Here is a 16436-nt window from a genome sequence, read left to right on the forward strand (position 1 = left end):
CTTCTCTCTCCTCCTCTCTTCTCTCTCCTCCTCTCTTCTCTCTCCTCTCTTTCTCTCCCTCTCCCCTGCTCATGCTCTCTCTAAAATAAAAATTAAGTGAATTAACTTCGTTTGACAATTGTGTCTTATTGAAAGAACTGGTCATAGGGGCGCCTGGGTGACTCAGTCAGTTGAGCATCCGACTTCGGCTCAGCTCATGATCTCGCAGTTCGTGAGTTTAAGCCCCGCGTCCGACTCTGTGCTGACGGCTCGGAGCCTGGAGCCTGCTTCCAATTCTGTGTCTCCCTCTCTCCGCCCCTTCCCTGCTCATGCTCTGCCTCTCTCTGTCTCTCACAGATGAATAAATGTTAAAAAAAAAATTTAAAAACTGGTCATAAACATCTATGGGATTTCTCGTGTTTAGGTTTTTATAATCATAGGTGAGGTCACGTGGCAGAAAAGTGCTCTACTATAAATAAAACAGGTAGACTCTTGTTAGCCACGAGGAACAAATTGACGGGGTTTTCCCTGGATGTGTCTGGGTTGCAGCCGCCTTTCCAGAAGTTTCCACCTTGTGTAGTATCAGTGCCCCCAGTCAGCCTTCCCTCCCTCTGTTCTTGCTCTTTGAGGAGAGGGGTTCGCGTCCCGATCGCTTGTCCCTCATGTGGTGACTGTGAACAGCCCACACGTGTGAAGATACTTCTTCGTAAGCAGTTAAAAAGTATACGTCTCAGGAGATGTTAACTTCGTGAGAGGGAGAGAGAAAGGAACCCGCGGTGGCCGGTTTGCCACCAAATGTTCCGTGTCCCTCCTCCCTGGAGCGAGACTGCCGGTACCCCTCTGCCTGGCCGTCGGGTGCGCCCTCAGGCACCGGCTGCCCCGTGCACAGCATCGGACGGAGACCGCCCTTCCCTTCCCCTGCCCTGAACGGGACCGGTGGGCCCGGGGCAGCGGCAGAGCCTGTGGGAGGGATGCGGAAGTGAGGGTGCCTGCTTCTCCGGGTGCTTGAGGTGCTTGACGCATCGGAAGGACTAAGCTCGCCAAAATACCGGGACGCCTGGGGCCTGCCCTGGAGAACCTAACTCCGGACTACCTTCCTTCTGAGAGAGAGGGTGCAAGCCAGGGGAGGGGCAGAGGGAGAGAGAGTCCCAAGCAGGCTCCACGCTCGGCGCGAGCCTGCCGTGGGGCTCCACTCGTGACGGTGAGCTCGTGACCTGCGTGGACACCAGGAGTCGGGCACTTAACGGACAGAGCCCCCCAGGGGCCCCCCAGGACTGCCTTCTTAAAATTTCAATCTTGTGGCTTTGAATTGTTTGAGCACCAGAATTGTTGCTGTTTAACTTAGTGAGCTTCCTGAGACTGTGTTTCTCCAGAGGATGTTACTTGCATCCCATAGTGACTTCAATCTCCCCTGTGCCTGGGGCCCTGGGCTCGGTCAGGGAGGGGACCCGTGGGACCCGAGCCCCGAGCGGTGTGGCAGTTCAGGCAAAGCTTGCTTATACACGGGGGTGGTTTCTCTGGCAAGTCCTGTAAACAAGTTTATCTTCCTTATCTTTGGCCGTTGCTCAGATCGATTGTTCCTTAGCTCCTTAGCAGGAGCATTTGGGGGGGAAGGGGGCTAGAACCCCATCTGACATTCTGCTTCTCTAGTGGGGTATCTTGAGTATGTGTGGGTGTTGATTGGTTATTTTCCTGTTCAAATTTGGGCACTGAATCATGTCGATAACTTTTCATTCCAAGGCCTTCTACAAATTGACATCTAGAAGAGAGAAGTAGGTCCTGTTAAAAATTATTCTGGGGCGCCTGGGTGGCGCAGTCGGTTAAGCGTCCGACTTCAGCCAGGTCACGATCTCGCGGTCCGTGAGTTCGAGCCCCGCGTCAGGCTCTGGGCTGATGGCTCGGAGCCTGGAGCCTGTTTCCGATTCTGTGTCTCCCTCTCTGTCTGCCCCTCCCCCGTTCATGCTCTGTCTCTCTCTGTCCCAAAAATAAATAAAAACGTTGAAAAAAAAATTAAAAAAAAAAAAATTATTCTAATTTTTCAGAAAACCGTTAAAATCCAGCGAGTCCTCCCGCTCCCCCACGCCCAGTTAGACGTGTGCTTCCGATTTCTACATCGGCTTACGTAGGATTTTTAGGTTGAGGATGGGGGTTGGTGCGGGGATAGACAACTTCTTCTGTTACACCGTTCAGCGTTCGATTTGAATTTTACTGAGTTGGTCTTGTTTTTATAAAAGGCGGAGATGAAGAAGAGAATGATGAGCCACCCAAAGTAGTAGTTACTGAAGTGAAAGAAGAAGATGCGTTTTACTCCAAAAAGTAAGTGGGAGTCCTGGGAGTGCGTTCGGTGAGCATGTCTTCGGAGACGTGGGGGGAAGAAAGGGGCCCACGGAACGCGCCGAGCATCCTGTCCCGGGGTCAGGCTGTGCTTGCCCTTTGAACTGGACAAGGAAGAATTCTTGACCCGTGTTTACAACAAGCTGATTCTGTAAATTTCCTGTGGGCATATCCTAGTCTTTGTTATTTTTCTTTTCTGCCTTTTTTTTTTTTTAAGAGGGCAAGACAGCGAGTGGGGGAGGGGCAGAGAGTGAACCCCAAGCAGGCCCCGCCGCAGAACCCGCCTCAGGGCTCGATCCCACGAACTGTGAGATCACGACCTGAGCCAAAGTTGGACACTTAACTGACTGAGTCACCCCAGTGCTCCTCTTCTTTCCTGCTTTTTAAAGTGCCTTAGAGATAGGTTTTTCCGTGACCCACCTGCCCCTTCTCCACTCAGGCTTGTCTCCTCCTCTGCCCCTCCTCCTTCCTGCACAAAGTCACCTCGTCACTGATTCCAGACTTGGTTTTACTCCCGCTCTTCCTCAGGCGGCCTCCTGTCTTCATGGGGACATGGTTGGCCTTTGTGGCTTTTCTCAGCCAGCAAGTTGTGCACAGTGACCATCCGTTGGTCTTTCCCCCAGTGATGAGAGTTGTTTCGGGTTTTTTTGTTTGTTTTTATATGAGAGCTGTTGCTTTCAGAAGAAAGATCAGAGGAAATTTTGAATTCCCTTATCCCAGTGAGATGCAATTAGTGCTTTTTAACAAAGATATTTACAGAATACTTATTTGTGCCATTTTAGAAGCTTCCCTACATGTGTTTTCCTAAGAAACAAAAATTTCAGACTGAGTTTCATAACAAGTCACCGTATTCTATGGAATCCCCAAGTGTTATATCTGAGAACTTTCAAGAATCCAACAATTCCTTTTGCTTATTCTTATTTAATTACACAGATGATACAAAGGAGTGATCCTGACCTGAGATTCTTTGCTAACTGGAACAAATCAAAGGAGCAGGCAGTGGTTTGGGTTTATTAACAACCTAAGGAGACGTGGGACGCGGCAGGCTGGGGAGACATTTGATGACATTACTGGTAGTTCAGCCTTGCTTAAGAATGTTTTCCAAGATTTCAGCATTTGGTAGACCCAAAATTGAAGGAGTCCAGAAGAAACGTAAAAAATAAATGGGAAAAGAGGGAAGAGAGATGGGGGCAGAGTGTCCTGCATTTATTCCTGTCCTTAAAGGACCGGGTCAACCTCTTGAGCTCGGGGCCAGAGGAGCACGGCAGAGACCCGTGGGCTGCTTAGCTGTGATTTTGACTGAACTGAGAAAAGTGTCCATTTTAGAAAGTGTCATTTTAAAAGTTGTATGTGACCCACTGGGTTATCTTTTTAGGAGCTAGCGGCAATTTTCTTTTTCTTTCGGGGAGAGCAGGTATACGTGCGCATGGAGGAGAGGAGCAGAGAGAGAGAGAGAGAGAGAGAGAGAGAATCCCAAGCAGGCTCCGTGCCTCGTGACCTGAACTGAAGTCAAGAGTCGGACGCTCAGCTGACAGCCAGCCAGGCGCCCCATGAGCCACTATTTTAAGAATTATTATTATTTTGAAATTAGGGAGGGGTTCCACAGTATCTAACCAGTTTGCTTGTTCTGGTTTGTGCCCAGACCCAGCTTGAATCAGTCAAGGATTCATCCTGAAGCTTCCTCTGCTCATTTAATGCGGGTCTTTCCACACAAGTGTGAACGGTGGTGGTCAGAAAACTTGTGACTCGGTTTGTCTTTGGAATATCTGACGATACCTATTTTTCCCCATAGGTGTAAGCTATTTTACAAGAAAGACAATGAATTTAAAGAGAAAGGTGTGGGGACTTTGCATTTAAAACCTACAACAAATCAGAAGACACAACTTTTAGTGCGGGCAGACACCAATTTAGGTGGGTATCTCTTTTTTCAAGTGGCCCAAGTCCTCATAACCACATGGTGTAAAAGACTTCCCCTCGCTCACTGCAGCCCTCTAGGTCGAGTATATTGCTGTGTTTGGGGTTGGAATAGTAGTCGTTCAAACCAAATGCATCCTGTATTTACTGACTATTTACAGATTTAATTAAGTGACATTGTGTAAGGAGATACAGGTGTGTTAAAAACTACAGCCAAGAGGTCACCAAAATGGTTTTCGTTTTAATTTGTGTTAGAAATGTAACTAAGAAGCTATCGATAAAGTGGATGGTTTAATAAACACAGAAGGGGAGTTAACCGTTCGAAGGAATCTGGTTTATGTAGGCAAAAAACTTGAACGTGCTGCAGTCCATCCTTCACCCCACACCCAGCTTCGCCCTCAGAACAGCCCGCCGGAAGGAGGACGGGGCAGGTCTGAGAGGAAGTGGTGGGTAGCTCTGGGCCCTGCCAGGCTGGATACAGAAACTTCCCTGTGGCTTTTTTTCCCCGAAGGCTTGATGCATGGGTGACGCCATCATGGTACTGGTGGGTCCCCCCCCGCCGCCCCACTACCCACCCGGGAGTCATGCTTGCCTCAGACAGAGGTTTCTTTGCTGACCATTCTGCCTTTATTCCAATGACCTCGTGAAGGCTCCGGGTCGTGCCAAAGTGTTCTTCCTTTCGTGTAAGAACGGACGCCTCTCAGCAGGGCCTGGCTGCTGCAACGGAGGCCGGGGATGTGGGCAGGAGCGGGGTGGAAGGCGGTTTCCCCGCAGCAGGGCCAGGGCCTGCCAGAGTCCTCGTGGTCCTCTTGGAGGGACGCCGTGCTGGCATGTGCACCAGGGATCCAGTGCCCTTTCCCGTGACCTCCCTGATGGCCCCCCGCGTGAGATCGGTTAAGTTGAAGAGGGCTTCTGGATTGAACGTTTCGCGTATTAAAGTTGTAGTCTCCCGACACGGGGTCTGTGTGATTTTGATGGACCTTTTCCTTTGCTTAAATGCAGGCAACATACTGCTGAATGTCCTGATCCCGCCCAATATGCCGTGCACCCGAACAGGGAAAAACAACGTACTTATTGTGTGTGTCCCAAACCCACCCATTGATGAGAAGAACGCCACCGTCCCGGTCACCATGTTAATCCGGGTAAAAACAGGTGAGGACGCAGATGAGCTGCACAAAATTTTACTGGAGAAAAAGGACGCCTGAACGCCCTCCCTCTGCGGAGTCGCTGCCGAGCTGCCGCCCCCCCTCCCCCGCCCGCCGCGGACGGTAACTTACAACTTTGTGAGGAAGATGAATGTGGCCAATAAAACCTGTAAATGTTAAGCGTCAAGAAACCGTATCCTCCCTTCTTAACAACTGTCTGATGTGTAAAATAACGTTTGAATGAAATTTTTTGGAAGATTTTTAATGTTCATTTATTAAACTGACCGCAAGTGATTTCTTAATAGGCTAAAATCAGGGTATCGATTAGACTTCCCAAAGGCTGCTCCGATCCACGGGTTTTGGGGTGTGCTGCTGCGGCCTGCAAGGCGTGCCGGCAACCCCTGCGTCCAGGAGGAAACTTGCCTGTGGCATTCTCTCTGGTGGGCTTGACTGATTTGGGAGGACAGCACCCTTTCCAAATGAATCTCGCTACCACGCCGTGACAGAGGTGTTTCTCCTCTGTCGCATCGTCTTGTTTTAAAGCTGACTCTTAACTACCAAATGTTCCCCCTCCGCATTAGAGGCTTTAGCTTATCATTTGCAGACATCGGCCTTTTAGCCCCGTGGCCTGTTTTACCTGATTCAGGAACTGCTTTTTCATTTTAAAAGGAAACGAGTTTGTTCTTTGGTTTTGTAGATGGGGTTTTGTAGTGGCATTCCTGAGGTGCTGTTGCCAGTGCGTCCCCTACAGACAGACAGAATGGGGGGTGGTCAGGAATGAGGGTTTAAAAGCACAAATTTGGTAGCTTATAGTTGATAGACCATAGACCGCAAAACCTGGGGGAAAAAAAATTAAAGTTCGAGCACGGTACAAAAAAGAAAGTGAATCTGTCCTCGTTCATTTGTACCGTGATGAACCCTGAGGATCTCAGAGCTTTTACTACACACGAGCCATGTAAGTTCACCAGGAAACATGCAATAAGGTCATGGAATTGAAATTGTGTGTGCAAACGTTGCCTTTAACTTTAGACGGAAGTACATTATTCTGCATTTGATAAGTTTCCATTGACTTTTTTAAGAGTAAGATACTCGGCATGTCCGTTTGGAAGGGAGCCATGGTTGTGCATGAGAAGATCCCGTCACTTCTCCACCGCTGTTGGGTAGCTAATCCTAGCCTTCTGGGAAAACTCTGGGCACATGAATTAGATGCAGTTTTTAGTGTTTAAGTGTCCACTTTCATTCCTCGTTAGTCATTTAATGACCTTGTTTTAAAGGCTCAGGGTCCGTGCCTGAGGGCTCACGTTTGTATATTCTGATCTTCAGCGCATAGAATGTCTTCTGACTTAGGAAAGAACAGTCACGATAACTGTAGATAGTACAGTTGCTTTTTTAACAAAGAAGCTATAAGTTTTAGATATAAGGGGGGCAGGGAAACCGTTTTATGATCAACTGTGTTAAACACTTGAAGTGTGGTAGTTGGGCCCACATTTATCATGAGATTCTTGTACTTGTTTTCTGGTTCTGCTGAGAGAATTTGGCCCCCGCGTGTGTGTGACTCTGGACAAATACGCAGAGAGGAGCTTACACTTTGTGGGACGTGGTCAGACTCTCACCTGGGAGAACAGGGAGGGCGTGGTCACTTCTGTTGCATTTTCCTTTTAGAAAGAGTACGTGGGTGAGTTTCTGTTACCGGCGATCTGTGGTAAGCGGGTGGCTGACACCGTTTCCGCGTCATTGGTCCTGTTCCCTCACCTGAGGTTTATCCAGCCGTTGGAAGGACGAGGACATGTGGGGCCCCGTGTGTCCTACGTTGGCCTCACGTGCTCCCGTGGTCCCCGGGCGCCTTCAGGAGCGCCTCGGTGGCAGTAGCCTCGGCCTGTCCGGTGGGACGTTTGCCAGAAATGGCCCGAAAACATCAGAATTGGGCCACCTCTCAACCCCCCTGGAAAAATAGTTCATATCTCTTTGAAGTAGTGGGTATGTGTGGCTTTCTCTTTTCCTAACATTCCTGGCAAACTTGCTGCTACAGCTGTCACTGTGAAAGTGATCATTACAGGGGCAGATGTGACATGTGCGCCATCACTCACAACATGCTATTTCCTCCGTGTCCCTTGTGTGTGAGGAACTTTGGCCTCCACTTTAATTATGTGCTAATAGAAAAGAGCGTGAGTGTGTGTGGATTTTACTGTAAAGTCTAAGTGCTTATATGTTACTCGGGGGCGGGGCCCCCCAGAGAGCTCACCCCCCACCGTACTAATAGCTCAGTTCCGCCCCTTGGCTTTAGTTAGAATTATTTTTAACAAAATAACTAGAAATTTGGCTTTAAAGTGTCTGATGTAGATGGAAATTTTTGTATTTAGTTGAAGGATCTGTGATGTGTATCATCTGCGTGGCCCGAAGGATCACCTTTGATCCTAACCGCGCTGCGTCATATGGAGTGTCCCAGTGGCCTTTTTTTTTCTTTTTTTCTTTTTTTTTTTCAAACTGGTGCCTGTCCCATCTCCTCTGGAGCATTCCCCAGTAAGCAAAAACTTGGGCGTTGTGCTGTCTTCTTTTTAGAATTACAGGCTGGAAACATGTGTCCCGTTTTTAAAGCAGTGTGTAGATTGTGTTTTCTACGGAAGGACAAGTCTGGCCATTTGTTAAACTGATTTTCTTGACAAGGATCATTGTTGTACAATTTCAGTTCTACATTATAGTTTTGATAAGCTGCATGCCAAAAAAGATCTACCTGTTCCGGGGTAGAGAAAAAACAATTCACCTTACCATCAGAGTTCAGAACAGGTTGTCGCTGAGCCTTTTTTTGGTTTAGTTTTAAAGTTTAAACAAGTTGTTTGCTTTTTGAGCATTCGTCAGTTACTCTTTACTTCGGAGCGGTCGGGACGCAAGCGCGGGCGTTCGAAGGCTTTGCAGACCAAGTGGCTCGCTCCCCAACCCCCGGGTACTTGTGCTCGCTCTGGAAGTGAGAATCTGTGGTGGGACCTGATGTGTCCTGTGGTACCAGCAGGTGGCCGGGAGCAGCCCATCCAGGCCGCGCTCTACACACTGGTACGTTCTTGGCCAGAGGCCATCGAGCTGAGGACCGTGGACTCTGCCGACGCAGGTGCAGTTGTAACAGCCGTAAAACTTGTTAGCAATCAGTTGGATAAGATGTTTGCTTCCTATGTCACATAGGAAATTGTTTTCTAAAACTAAAATACTTGAATTGTCAGACAATGTAATCTCAATTTGTATTAGTTTTTGAGGAAGTGTAATATCCATGAAATGTGAATAAATGGAAAGTAAACAAAGTCACGGTGTTTGACACTTTTATGCTCCTGTGATGTTCCCGGTGTCGACACAAGTCAAGCGGACCAGAGGGAGGAGAGGTGTGGGGAGGCAGCGCCCAGAAGCCTCCAGGTCGCAGGAAGATCTGCAGGTGAGGACAGACCTACCCATCGACCCCGGTGCGTGCAGGTGAGGCCCCTTCCAGGCCGCTGGAGTTCGCCGTGTCGGATTCGTGTTTTCACAAATGAGCATTGCGGCGGGGACGGTGGATGGTCACCGGCCACCATGGGAAGCACTGCGCTGGGCGCGCTGCCCTCTGCCTCCAGTGCCCGGGCCGACCTCCCGGACGGCCCTGCGGTGGGTTTTGCAAAGCCAGGGGTTTGGGCAGGTGAGTGTGTTTCTTCCACGTAAGTGAGCGGAGCTGGCATCTGTGTCCGGGTCGTCTGTCAGAAATCTGAACCCTCCTAAGGATATTTTAAGACTAAGGACCAAAATGATCAAGAGAAAAATACACTGAGGTTATAGAATTTGAAATTTTCAGCGATTTGGCAAACCGCTCTCGAGGTGTTCACGGATCAAACTGCAGTAGTCGGGAGGATACTACTGTGTCGTCGGTCCAGGGCTGACTCCGCACCAGGCTGTACCGGAGGCAGCACCTGGGTCAGTACTGGGAGGACCGACCTCCCGTCAAAGTAGCACTCCCAAGCTGCAGAGGTCCAATGGGTGCCATCCGAGCGACACAAGAGGGTGCTGAGGAGGGAGCCTGTCCCCGAAATGCAGCAGCCCTACTGTAGGCGCTCAGGACGGCTGGGTGAGCACAGGGTTCTCGAAAGGGTAACACCTGGGAACTTGTTCAAACTGCAGACCCTGGGGCCCCTCCCCCGAGACCTGCCGGAATCAGGAGCCTGGGGATGGATTTTGCTCTGTGTCTATTGAGAAATTCACGCCTGGAAGTGCAGGATTCAGTCGGTGTTGGTACAGGCGCAGAGACGTGCAACCATCACCACTCGTTCTGGAACGCTTCATCGCTGACCATCTGGGTTTCCTCCGGTGGATAGGCTCAAGCGTGGGAACTCCTGGGCCGTCTCCCTCGTGCTCCCTTAGGACTTCTGTTTAAAGATAACCTAGGAGGGGCGCCTGGGTGGCTCAGTCGGTTAAGCGTCCGACTTCGGCTCAGGTCACGATCTCGCGGTCTGTGAGTTCGAGCCCCGCGTCAGGCTCTGGGCTGATGGCCCAGAGCCTGGAGCCTGCTTCCGATTCTGTGTCTCCCTCTCTCTCTGCCCCTCCCCCGTTCATGCTCTGTCTCTCTCTGTCTCAAAAATAAATAAACGTTAAAAAAAAAAATTTTTTTTTTTAAAAAGATAACCTAGGAGATGCCCTTGGGGCACGTTTCAGCAGGGGGACGGCCGGGACTCTGTCGACAGGAACTCTGGCAGCCTCTTGACACGCGTGTCTCCACCCTCTGTGCACCCAGGGCGGGAGGTGGTGAGCCCACTTTGTGGCTGAGAAAACCCAGCCCCCGCTGCCACGCGCCTGGGGAGACCCAGAGCCACGCAGGCTCTGCCCAGCGTGCCGCTCGAAGGCGTGTGCGCGCCTGTCCAAGGACTCCACTCACTGGCTTCTGGAATGGACGAAAGCCTTCTGAAACAAAGCTGTTTATCCAAAACAACGATAAAGTTCACTAAAAACCATGGTTGTTTCCAACTGAGCAATCCAGTTGTTCTATTAAAGTCCGGTTCCAAGATGAACGACCCTCAATCCACACATAGGAAAGAAATCCCTTGTCACACCCGTCAGCTTTCGTAGAGGCCAGGGCAAGAGGGAATCAACGAATCTGTGAGCAAAAGAAAGGACGCCTTTTGGTTTCTCGTCCCCCCCCAAAGCCAACGCTTGCCCTTCTTTAATTTTCTCAGCTGTTCTGTCACTTTAACAGCCCAGCACGAAGTCCACCATGTCCCCCGTTCACCATGTGTATATACAATGGACTATGTTCTTGCACGAGTGAATTTCTCTTCCGGTTTCCCCTCCTCCCAATATAAAATCCCCAAAGGTCTGTTCTTCCAATCGACGTGTTCTTCTAAGCTAGGACATGACGATCCCTAAAAGTTCATCCAGGGCGGAAAAAAGAGCCAAAACGGCAGCGTTAGCCTTTCAAGGAGTAGGCAGTTCACAGGATGAGTTCACTGCAGGGAGCCCCCCAGACAGCCCCCTCCAGACACCTGCTGAAGACCTTTCAGGTGACTGTTTTAAAAACACCTCCTTATCTAGCGAGAAGGGGGTTGGATCTGGATGGCAACGAGGACGTTGCCTTTTTTTCAGCCCCTAGACCGCCTGGTGTCAGCACGCTCTCACACGGGCTGCCCTTGGTGGTGCTGCCTCCGAAAATTCTGGTGCAGACGCTTCGAACGCGAAGACTGTCAGGGGGTCACCGATGTGACCGTTCTCGCCATATTTCTGGATCTGCATGTGTGCTCCTCGCAGACGCCCCTCCCGTTTTCACTTCCTGTCCCATCGCTTCCCACCGTGGGAGCTGACGCGTGCTCTGCACCTTAGACCCAACTGAGAGTCCGTTGGCGCGTGGGGACAAAAAGCCCCGAGACGCAGAGGCTGCCAACGTCTGCGACCAGCCCGCCTCAACCTCTGGCGGGTAGAGCCCGCTTGAAAACAGGCAACACGCTCCATTCAGCGTGATTAACTGCAGAGTCTCAAGGCAACAGAGAGCCACGGCCCAGAAACTTGGGACCCCTCACTCTGCCCCTAGTCACGTTCCCGCTGCCATGAGGGCTTTTTAAGAGTTTCTCTAGAAATTAAGTGTGGGAAATCTGATGGTGTGGCGGAAGGGCATGTACTGCTTCACAGGGACTGGAGCTAAACCAGAGACCTGTCTCTTGGGATTTGTTTTTGCAAATAACCACCTCTGCCCAAACCAAAGCCCTGGGCACGCCAGTCCCGGGCCTGAGTCCCCAGCTCCCAGGAGCCGGGGCCCTGGGGTGGATGCTGTCTGGCTCCCACCCTTCCAAAACAGGAATTCGTGTGAAAGCTCCAAAAACAGTTGAAGAAGAAATCTTTGGCGGGGTGGGGGTGGGGGGGAGGCAAATTAAGGTTCAATCACCGAGTTTCTCGAATTGCTATAATATCCGTATTTAATTTGAAATTCCCATTAAGGAAAAGAAAATAACCAAGTACAGATCCACTGGAGGAAAACACAGAGGAAAAAGAAATTTAATATCCAACATGCAAATCAACCTTCAACAGAAATGCAAAACCCGCACAGCACAGCTCACAGCCAACCAAGAGCTGCTCAGAAATGGTTTCTGTATACCGAAGACGGGTGGCCCAGAAGCTGCCGCTGCTGCTGCTATGGAAACACCAGGGACAGTCAGATCCTAACGTGTCCAATGATGCCGTCGTGCTGTTTTTGCTAAAACAGATTTTGTAGAAACCACATTACTCAAGCCTCAAGGTCGTGAAAAAGAATCTCAACAGGTTTTCTTTGCAGGGTTGAGTACTCTCACACACACAGTCCGTCTGGAAACCAGAAAAGGTCCCTATTTACACCCAACCCCCCCGGCCCCCCCCTGCCCGCTGCGAGCTGAGGACGTGCATAAAAGCACAAGGAAGGTAAGAGGGACTGAAAGCTTCCCGCCGCTGCCACCTCGGCAGAGCTGGGGCATCACCGTTACGTCTGGTCTCCTGTGCGCCAGGACCGGAGCCGCAGAAATAAAGGTGCCCGCTTGCCTTGGGGACCGAGGAAAACCGCGAACTAACTCTCTCCGTGCATCTGCGGCTTCCTCCACTTCGGGGGGCTACCCGCCGTGGCGCTTTGACCCCCGCCCCAGGCCCCTCGGCAGCCTGGCGGCCTGGCTTCTGTGCGTGGGAACCAAGGGGTTCTCCAGGCTGTTCGTTCCAGAGGTTCAGAGAAAAGGCCAGAGGACTCCCTTCTCCCCCCGAGGACCAGGTCAGTGCCACACCAGGTGGAAAAGAACAGAGGAAAGCAGCCAGAGGTGACCGCCCCCCCGCCCCCCAGGCCGACTCAGGCCACGGGACCGGGAGGTCACTTCAGGCTCACGCTCTGGGGGAGGTGTCGGCCGGCCCTTGCCTCCCTCTCTCCGGGAGCCTGTGTCCCCGTCAGGGTGGCGATGTGTTTTAAGAGAATTCTGCTTTCTGCTACAGAGACGAGAAGCAGCCTGAACAGGAAGAATCAACGTCATGTCAAAAGATACTTGGGCTTGAAACTGGCCATGAAACCCCCATTCTTGCTAATGTGCAAAACCGCCCAGAACACGTGCCCGGGCAGAAGCTATCCAGGCTCATGGAAAACGCTGCAGCCTCTTAACGTGGGACGCCTTTAAAGAATCTCGGCCAGCGCCTCAAGACCTCCAAATTATGACAGGGTCAAATGCAGTCACATCAGTCGTTACAATTTACCGACCGCACAGGGCCCGCCTTCTGGAATGTCTTTTAACGGGGGAGAAAAAGAAGTTTCACCATAGGGTCTACTGGCTAGACTCTGCGTGTAGAACAGAAACCTCATTTCTGAGGGTCTGTTCACGGTCCTTGAAAAGCCCAAACGGCGAGAACGGGGCTCTTCGGAAAACCCTTCCGTCTGCAAGTTGATCGGGCTGCAGAATATTTTCCTCGTTTTCTTATTTGTTGCTCTTTGTTGACTATATAATATCATAAATAATACTCTTTTTCTGACATACCGAGCCTCGGCTGTCTACAGAAGCAACGGGCAGTTCCTGTAAGACCTCCGCGTGGGAGACCAAACGCTCCCGCAGCTTTGGAGGCGCTAACAGGTGGAGTGGAGGCGACACACCGTCCATCGACTCCGGGACCGTGACATTTCTGGTCAAGAGAGAACGTTCTCGGTCATGGCCCAAAAAGCGACGCCTCGTCTCTTCCCAGGAAAACTGTACTTTGACTCCAGTTCCCATTTGAGAAATGCCTGCGTGCTCTGGCCATCCCCGCGTCACACAAGAGACGGGCACGCTTCCGGCAAAACGCAAGATGGCCTTGCGAGAAGGCAAACCGTACCAACGCCAGGAACACAGCAGGACCAGGGCGCTGGGGCCCCGGTCTCGGCCCTGTCCCTTGTTACTGTTACTTTGCCACTGATGTTGTTGGTCGCTTTGAAAAAGTAAGCCTCGGGGGGACAGCTTACTGCCCAGCTACCAAGTGCTTCTAAAACCAGCATGTCCTGCACAGATCGAGAAAGGTGGCCTCCACGACGCGTGTCCGTCTGTCACGGCGCGGTACGGCCGGGGCCGGCTGCCTGGACGGGACTCCGGCTGTCGCTGTGCGTTTTCCTCGCCCACAGGCTGGGCGTGACGACAGCACGGTGCCCGCGCAGGCTGGCGCCGCCTTCGTGCTGGATGGAAAACAGCCAGACCGTTGTGCGCATCCGCTCGCGTGTGTCACAGACGAGGGGTCGTCTCCAAACTCCACCGCTGCACACATTTCTAGGACCCGCCAAGCACCTGTACGCGCACGGTACCATCACTAACCCTCAGCTCGCCTGTGACGCGGGCAGAACTCACGTGTGTCACCTTACGGAGGCGGCGTCTGGTGTGCCCAGGGCCCCCCGGGAGCGGGGGCTGAGCCTCAGGGCCCGGTTCCGGCAGGGGCGGGGGGACCCTCTCGTGCCCCTCTGGACTTCTGCGTGGGAGCTACCTCATTCTTCCACGGGAGAGACGTCAGGAGCGTATTTCTCCCGAGACCTGAGTTCCAGAGTCTTAAGACCCCAGATGACCAGGGAGGAAAAAATTTCCCGAAGAAAAAGCTGTACTTTAGCCACCCTAGACACACACTGGGGGACAGCGTTTGGGTCCCCCAGAGTACTCCCGGAACACGGGGCCGCGCTCAGGGGTCTGAGGGGCGAGGCCTGGCTCTGTGCTGTCCTGAAACACTGCTCCGGAACGCAAAGTCCTGAGGCAGCTGGGATACAGCCAAGCAGGAGCTGGGCGCTGCCGAGAATGCGAGATTGTTCCAGCCCAGCCCCGTCACACACGCGCGCGCGCGCGCACACACACACACACACACACACACACACACACGGATGCTGGGGGGCGGGGAGGCATCCCAGGTCTACCCCCGAGCCGAGCCGTGCAGGGTGGCCGCCCGACCCGGTCGTACGCTGCAACCCTGGAGACTTCGGTGAGGTAGGTGGTATCAGCCCCATTGTACAGGTGGGCAAACTGAGGCAGAATGAAACGCAATAGCTTGCTTTTAATAACAGCATACAAAATCTAGAGAAAGCCCCAAAGCAGCCTGTTCCCAGAGCCCAGCGCGAACCCTTGGAGCGTGCGCAGAACAGAACAGGTGGGGGCGAGCCCCTCCGGCCCCTTCTGTCCTCGCAGAGAGGATCTCTACGCACGACTGGAAACCCTCATGTGTTCCTGGGGACTTCAAACAAAACAACATGGTGACAGAGACCCAGCTTACAGTTTATTCCCACGGGGGCAGGGCACACGCTTCCGTTCTGGAGAAGGCTCATGGTTTGTCATCACCGGCAGGACTCCCTCCAGCCGGAACCAGGCCGCTCACGCCAACCCACCAGACCAGCCGCGTGGAGGCCAGTTCCGCTTTGCCTCAGTGAGCTGGTCTGAGAAACGGGACCAGCACACTCAGTCAAAGGAAACGAGCTCCGGGAAACACCCCATCCCTTCCCAGCTCCCCTTCCCCCCCCAACCCCGGCCCTGGGATGGGATGGAGGTTCTACCCAGAACCTTCCCGGGAGGGGGCCGACTCCACCGCACTCCCCCAAAACACTCTTCTCTGTCTGACGACCGAGCCGTCCCACCTGCCCTCAGAGTCCGAATTCTGCGGGTCACGCCAGCCGAGGCGCAGAGCGGGATTATCTCCAAGGCGGAGGTGTGTGTGTTGGTGGTGCTCTTTGGCTGGAAGCAAAGGCCGTTCTGGCAGGATCGGGGCCTGTCTGCTCAGCTCGAGGCCTTTCTGGAACCAGGCGTGGGGTGAGGTATTCCCAGCCCAGGGCAAAACCCTCAACAGCCGCGTGCCCCGTTAAAACCCCGCGGAAACCCATTTATAACCAAGCGGTGAACGAGGGAGGGCGGACGGGTCGGGACTAACTCGGACGCCGGAGTTCACCGGTACAGCGTTACAGACTCTGAAGCCAGTTCTCCTCGGGGAAGCGTTGATGGTCCGACACTGAGTGCCCCCGACGGGGGTTGGTGGGGGGAGAGGGGGTCTCTCCACCTGCGGTCTGTCCGAGCGTGAACGTCGGATCCGTAGGTCTGGACACACGCCGGGCGCCGGCCGCTCCTCTGCTCTTACAGCCCCTTGGCGTCTCTGGGCCTCTCTGGGTGTCGAGGGCCCTCCAGAGACGGGCTGGGGCGGGGGGGGGGGGGGGGGGCGCGTGAGGGCGGCTGGGCACAGGGGTGGGAGCAGAGCCAGCAGGGGAGGAGAAAGAGGCACTTCAGTTTGGGCTGGTGTTCGTGGAGTCGGCCCCGGCCCCCGGAGTCGAGCGGCCCCGCCTGGCTGGGCTGTCACAGAAGACCCCGGTGGCGGTGGACGGGTAGGCACTTGGCAGCACGCCCGGGGCCGGGCAGGGCTGGGGGGGCTCCGCGCGGGCTCTGCACACGGCTAGGTCATCAGGATGGGCTTCTGCCGCACCTCCAGGATGTCTAGGGCGGCGGGAGGGGGCGGGCGAGACCAGGAGGTGAACACCCCGAGCGCTCCGATTCCGCGGGCAGTCCGCGCCAAGTACTTCCGCGCGTTTCCTCGCGCGCCCTCCCGGGGCTGCGAGACCGGTCGTCCCCATCCTCCAGACGGGAA

The 16436-nt window shown here is 53.1% G+C and overlaps 2 protein-coding genes across 7 annotated transcripts in view; one reads left to right on the forward strand and one right to left on the reverse strand.

The window, feature by feature from the left end:
• NUP50 (nucleoporin 50) overlaps positions 1-5552 on the forward strand; it is a 17998-nt gene extending 12446 nt beyond the window's left edge. Inside the window, exons 6-8 of the mRNA XM_049626506.1 lie at positions 2214-2295; positions 4106-4224; positions 5230-5552. Of these exons, the coding sequence (XP_049482463.1) occupies positions 2214-2295; positions 4106-4224; positions 5230-5432 (404 nt within the window). The 3' untranslated portion in view covers positions 5433-5552. The remainder of the gene's footprint in view (positions 1-2213; positions 2296-4105; positions 4225-5229) is intronic.
• A 433-nt stretch (positions 5553-5985) lies between these two features.
• KIAA0930 (KIAA0930 ortholog) overlaps positions 5986-16436 on the reverse strand; it is a 44707-nt gene continuing 34256 nt past the window's right edge. For 2 of the 6 annotated variants that reach the window (XR_007456867.1, XR_007456865.1), the window contains exons 10-11: positions 15442-16285; positions 11834-15243 (exon numbers count right to left, since the gene is read on the reverse strand). Coding sequence is in view for 3 of the 6 variants with exons in the window: in XM_049626508.1 (XP_049482465.1) it covers positions 10433-10473 (41 nt within the window). In the remaining 3 variants the exon portion in view is untranslated. Of the gene's footprint in view, positions 10474-11833; positions 16286-16436 lie in introns of those variants that run through there. The other 4 variants (XR_007456866.1, XM_049626508.1, XM_049626510.1 and 1 more) reach the window with 4 other exon arrangements.

This window comes from Panthera uncia, chromosome B4 (genome assembly GCF_023721935.1).
Source record: "Panthera uncia isolate 11264 chromosome B4, Puncia_PCG_1.0, whole genome shotgun sequence".
NCBI classification, from domain to species: Eukaryota; Metazoa; Chordata; class Mammalia; order Carnivora; family Felidae; genus Panthera; species Panthera uncia.